The following is a 6,524-nucleotide window of genomic DNA, read 5'->3' on the forward strand; positions in this document are numbered from 1 at the left end:
AAATGAGCACACAGATGTGGATGTCATACAGATCTGTTCAATTACTAGATGCAGACTTCAGATTTGAGTACTGTTTGCTGATGGTCAAAACAAATAAGGCCTGGCCAGCATGGCTCAGTGGTTGAGTGTTGACCTGTGAACCAGGAGGTCATGATTTGATTCCCGCTCAGGGCACATGTCCGGGTTGCGGGCTCGATCCCCAGTGTGGGGTGTGCAGGAGGCAGCTGATTAATGACTCATCATTGATGTTTCTATCTCTCTCTCTCTCCCTTCCTCTGTGAAATCAAGAAAAAAAAAGCAGGTGCCTTATTAAAAATACAAACAAAAAACAAACAAGGAAACAGTGAGTTAAAAGAATCAGTGTTCATTGGGTAACAATGAAAAGCCTACTAGGAGAAGCCTGATAGAAAACTTTCCCTTTCACTTCTCAATGAAGTCGTACTGGATGATGCTGTAGAGGAGAGTCACGAAAGGATTATTACATCACGTGTAAGATGTAGAAGTCCTGAACCGCCCATCTGATGGAGAAGAGCACCATACGATCATAGATGTTCTCCGCACACTGTCTCTCATCTTGATCCTGCCTTTCTTTCTTGTTAACACAGGGCTTATGAACAGCTCAACGTGAAACATGAACCTCTCCAGCTCATCCAGCCTCAGTTTGAGACGCCGCTGCCTGCCCTTCAGCCAGCGGTAAGTGGGTGTGCTTGGGGGATCCCACTACAGAACCCCACTGTCTGCCCTTCCCTTGGCAGCTGGGCCCTCCTGTGGACCCTCCATATGCTATTTGTGCCGCTCCTCATGGAGGATCATTTCTCTGACCTAACCAGGCACAGTAACCGAACCTGCTAGCATTCTGCAGAGACTTTTATTAGGTATAGTTCCCATCGGAGAAATCAAGGGCATAGACGTTGTTTGCTGCTAAACATTTTCCATCTTGTGGGGTTCGAGGGCATATGTGAGGATTTTGAGGTAAAAAGGAGGAGAAGTGTTGTGCTGCAGCTTTCTAGGCAATAGGCGCTCAGATTCATAGCACAGTTCTGACAGCCCAGGGCATAGTCATGTGCCTAAAGGTGATTTTCCAACATTCCAGTCCAGCATTTACTCAGCTTGTTCTCAAAAATTGATTTGTCCCACTATATTCTGAAATATTCTGAGCCATTTGGCTTCATCTTGGTAGCTTGCAATGGCCACGTGGAAGTATTTACATCACAGACAATCACAAATGCTGTAGCTCAGGCCTTTTGTTTTGAGAGCTGGTAAACATTTATCAGCACACCACTGGTTCATACCTACAACATTTGGCTCCAAGTTCAGCACTTCCTACACTAATTTACATCTGCTTCCCCAGTTTCTGTCCCTGAAGAGTTCATGATTAAATGAGAAACAAGTTGTATAGTCAAATGTTCACCACATATAAGCCTAATAAGCCTTAAGCTTTGTGTCCTTACAGGAGTCAGTGGGTGCTGGTACGTCAGCTTGGTCAGTTCAGTGATGTAGAGCTGGCTCTGCTTGGCTGTTCACAGTGGGCAGTCTTGCTTGATCTGGCCTGATGGGGGAGGGCAGGAAGGGGTGATGGGTGGTCCATCCCAGGGAAGGCCGAGTTGGCCTCTCGTTTCCCTTATGCCTCATCACTGCCAGGTTGGCTTTGGATACGCTCTTTCAAGACAGAACCTATTTCTTTCAGGTTTTCCCTCCCAGTTTCAGGGAATTGCCACCTCCTCCACTGGAGCTCTTTGACCTGGATGAGACATTCTCCTCGGAGAAGGCGCGGCTTGCTCAGATTACCAATAAGTGTAAGTTTAGTTTGTCTTCTTTTGTGAGTTTTATTTAATTGTGAACTTCTGAGAGATGTTTTGAGAGAACACTTCACATTTATTTAGGGAGAACAAAATATGAACAGGAGAGTAAAGTTACCGTTTTGTTTATTTCATGTAAATTTCTTTCCAGGCCAGTTAGCTCAGTGAATTAGAACATGGTGCTGAGCAGAAGCCAAAGTCTCAACTGTATTCCCTGTAGGAACTTAGTTTTGACCTATCTAGTGACCATAGAGTGAATTCTGAGCCTGGCTGCCACATAGCAAATCTAGGATACTAGTCACAGGAGCAGTTAAATAGGAAAATGCAGTCAGTGCCGAAGAATTAGAGAGACTTCAAATTGGATACTTCCAAGGGATCCTAGAGAGAATCGAGCATGCCCACCTTACATGTGGGTGAGGAAATGAGACCCCAGTCCACACAGCTGCACGGTGAGTGGTACTCCTGACTCTCAGTCCAGTGCTCCCCCTGACGTGCACAGCCTCCAGGACAGAAATGGGCTTGCACACATATGCCGAGAGGCATCAACTTAACCATTTGGAGGCAGAGACCCCACTCCTGGGACTCTCAGGAGATAAATGAAGGTATACAGATGACTACTACATTACATACTTAAAAAATAAAATACAGTTGGGAATGACTGTAGTGTTCACTAGCAGGGGAATGGTAGTAAATTGTGCCACATTCAATCGATGGGACAATATGCAGTTATCATAAAAGAAGTTTATAAAGGCCAGGGAGTGACACTGATAGAATTTAAGTGAGAGTCCTAAATTAAGAAAGCAAAATAGAAAACCACATGTCCAATAGAATCCCAACGATATGAACAACAACTGTATGTCCCTAGAGACAAGAAAGGAGTATGCAAAAATGAAAATTGTTCTGCATCTCTGCTCTGCACCAGGCACTGTGGGTAGGTGCTGGGCAATCAAAAATTAGCAAGACATAGTGGTTAGTCCAGTAGTAATAATAGACCAGTAATAATGATGTGACCCAGTATTTCCAATTCTAGCAATTTATTCTACAGAAACCCTTGTAGAATCGCAAAACGAAAAAGCTATAGCTATAGAGATATTAATTGTAGCATTCAAAAAATTGGCAACAGTCTATTGGGCCATCAGTAGGGGGATTGGTTAAAAAAATATGAAAAAAAAAATAGAATATTATACATCTGTTAAAAGAAAGATGTAAGCTTTGACATGGAATTCCATATTACATGTTTAAGTGATGAAGACAACTTACAGAGCTATTATAGTTTGATCCCATTTTTACACATATGTAAATATATAGGCATAATGTGGCAGTAATTACCCTAGGTAGTATTGGTGGGGATAGAGGTAGTACAGAGCTGTATGGTTTGAATACTTTAATTTAAAAAATTAGATTTCAATCATAACGTTTAAAAAAAGAAGTCTCAGGGGAAAAAAAGAAATTACAGTCTAAGGAGGGCAGTAACGGCTTTCCATCTTGAATATGAGGCTGCTGGGATGATTTCACAGACATATGCTGATGATGGAATTATGTGTGATTTTTTTTCCTCTTTAATTTCCACTTAATTCCTTTTCAATAATATTGCTATAATAAATGCTATTTAAAATACCTATGTGCCCTTCTCATAATGGTCCTTGCTCATTCAGAGAATGGTAATTTGATTTCCTACTGGTTGCTGTAATTGTGCCACATTCAATCGATGTAATGTCGGAATGCTGGAGCTGGGGATAGGAGGGCCAGAGCCAGTCCAGCTTTATTCTAGTTAGGAGTGTCATACTTTTGTCCTAATTTATAAAAGCAGCGTATCAGAGACCTTTACAGTGTGCCCTGTGGTCACATTACAGGTGGTGAGTGATCTTGAGAGATGTAGGAACCTGACAGGGGAATCTAAATCACAATAAGTTTGTACTTGGGGAGGGGCAGAAGGTGAGGGTTAATGTAACTGCCCCAACTGTGCTTAGGTACTGAAGAAGACCTGGAATTCTATGTCAGGAAATGTGGTGACATTCTTGGAGTAACCAATAAACTACCAAAGGACCAACAAGATGCCAAACATATCCTTGAGCACATCTTCTTCCAAGTGGTGGAGTTCAAGAAATTGAACCAGGTATGAGTCTAGAAGGCCCACTAATGTGGGAGTCCTTCGAGTGTCAGTATCATCCATAAACTGAGTTTTATGCCATTCATTCATTCTGCAAGTATTAAGTAGCTACTAAGTGAACATAATCCCAGTACATCACATATTATGCTGGATAAGTGCTATGCTATTAAAAAGCAGAGCAGCGTAAGGGGATCAGTGGGCTGAACGTGGCAGTATTAGATAGGGTGGCTGGGGTAGGTCTTACCACAACGCTGATACTGGAGCAAAGACGTGAAAGTGTTGAAGGATTTAGCCATGCAGATAGCGGGGGATGAGAGTCCCAGGCAGAGGGAAGACCTCCGCAAACTCCCTATGGCTGGGCTTTGCCTGGCAGGTGTGAGGAACAATGGTGGTGCCAGTGTGGCTAGAGAGAACTGAGCAAAGGCTAGAGCAGGACGGGAGGTCAGCACTTTATGGTAGAAACCATCTGTCTCTGGACTAAGGACCAAGACTTTGAAATTATAGCTGGCCTTCATTTTTATACCTTGACAGGATTTCTAACATTAAATGCCAACCACTGTTGTTAAGTGGGCATTCAGACACTATTGCTGGAAGAATAAATTGGTCCCACCTTTCTTGAGGTATTTTTTATAATATCATTCAAAAGCCCTAAAAATGTATATACTTTTGACCCAGCAATTCTGATCCTCAGAATTTGTCTTAATAATCTTGAATATATATAGATTTACACCTGGATTCTCAGCGCAGCAGCACTTAATTTAAAAAAAATTTATTTTTATTGCCCTGACCGGTTTGGCTCAGTGGATAGAGCATCGACCTGTGGACTGAAAGGTCCCTGGTTCAATTCGAGGCAAGGGCATGTACCTTGGTTGCGGGCACATCCCCAGTGAGGGGTGTGCGGGAGGCAGCTGATTGATGTTTCTCTCTCATCGATGTTTCTAACTCTATCCCTCTCTTCCTCTCTGTAAAAAACCAAAAAATATATTTAAATACACACATATATATATATATATATTGATTGATTTTGAGAGAAAGAGAGGAAGGGAGAGGGAGAGAAACATCGATGTGAGAGCAGAACATTGGCTGCCTCCTGCTCACCCCCTGCCAGTTTTGGAGCCCGAAACCTAGACATATGCCCTGACTGGAATTGAACCAGCAACTTCTCGGTGCACGGAACGATGCTCAACCACACTGGCCAGGGCACAGCACTGTTTTAATAGAATAAAATAATCAGTGGGCAAGAATGAAAATCATTATTAGTAGGTTGTTCCTAGGGTGATCCATAACATTTAAAATGTTTGAAGAGTTTTAGGACTTAGGGAGACATTCATGATCCAGTAAATGGGGTCCAGGAGGGTTATAAAGCAGTATAGTTTGTTTTTCTCCATATATATAGTTAGGAACTTAGATGCTGAGTGGAAAGACTCGTCAGGGTCTGAGGCTTCAGTGGCAGTGGCTGGCACTGCTGGGCACTCATACTGCACACCTCGTATGTGCCAGGCACAGTGCTGGATGTTGGGCTGGCAGAGAGCAGGATGAGTGCAGTCCTTGCCGTCTCTGACCTGTGTAGTGGGGCAGATGGAATATGTGGGCATTTACAATGCTCTGAAATAAATGACATCCAGAGGTGAGTTGTTGATATAGCTGCTCAGCACTGAAACGTGGGATGGGAGCTCAGGTAGATTCCCAACAGTACTTACCCTGGTGGCAAGGCAGGGACAGGCCCCAAGGCCAACTCTGATGGTGCTCTTAGCATCAGCACCTTCAATGGTATTTGCTCCCTACTTATCATGGTGGGTGATGGGCAGTGGTCAAAAGCCCTGTCCTGGTAGTGACAACTTGACTCTTGGGTTTAAAGCCAGAGATAACCTACTGGTATGTGTCCCAATTAAGATGTTTCAGAATCTTTAATCAAAGTCCAAAACACTAAAGATCACATTTCAGTCTTTGGCCTGAAATACTAAAATATATGTCTTATTCCCTCATCCAGGAACATGACATTGATACAAATGAAACTGCATTCCAGGACCATTTCTGAGGACCAAGCCTCTTGAAACATTTTCTGCCTCCTTATTTGTAAACGGTTTTTCAATTGTTCCTCAATCCTTTATCAAAATTGTCCATCTACTCTTCTATGAACTGTGGAAGAGTTGTGTATCTTCTGTAGTGCCAGATAGGTATAACATTTCTAACTTAGAAAACCCTTATGTAAGATATGTTCCATTTTTAAAATCAAATGATTAAATCTGTACTTTTATAGTTTATGAAATAGTCTTGCATTGAGTCTTGCATTGAAGTCTTTTCTTTCAACTCCAGTCCTGGATTTATCTTTATTTAAAAATATTATTGATTTCAGAGAGGGTGAGAAACATCAATGCTGAGAGAATCATTCATTGATTAGCTGCCTCCTGCACTCCCTCTACTGAAGATAGAGCCTGCAACCCGGGCATGTGCCCTGACTGGGAATCAAACCGTGACCCCCTGGTTCATAGGTGGACATTCTGAGCCATGCTGGCTGGCTCTTTTTTAAAAAAATGTTTTTATTGATTTTCTTATCTTTCTTTTCTTTTTTTGGGGGGGGGGAGAAAGAAAGGGAGAGGGAGAGAAACATTGAT

At 42.6% G+C, this 6,524-nt stretch overlaps 1 protein-coding gene across 1 annotated transcript in view; it reads left to right on the plus strand.

The window, feature by feature from the left end:
• Window positions 1-6,175, plus strand: part of IFT52 (intraflagellar transport 52) — a 35,215-nt gene extending 29,040 nt beyond the window's left edge. The window contains exons 11-14 of the mRNA XM_006763763.2: window positions 606-693; window positions 1,688-1,796; window positions 3,770-3,915; window positions 5,900-6,175. Coding sequence (XP_006763826.1) covers window positions 606-693; window positions 1,688-1,796; window positions 3,770-3,915; window positions 5,900-5,947 — 391 coding nt within the window. The 3' untranslated portion in view covers window positions 5,948-6,175. The remainder of the gene's footprint in view (window positions 1-605; window positions 694-1,687; window positions 1,797-3,769; window positions 3,916-5,899) is intronic.
• Window positions 6,176-6,524: the final 349 nt, after the last annotated feature.

The sequence above is a fragment of the Myotis davidii genome, unplaced genomic scaffold, assembly GCF_000327345.1.
Source record: "Myotis davidii unplaced genomic scaffold, ASM32734v1 scaffold199, whole genome shotgun sequence".
Lineage (NCBI taxonomy): Eukaryota > Metazoa > Chordata > Mammalia > Chiroptera > Vespertilionidae > Myotis > Myotis davidii.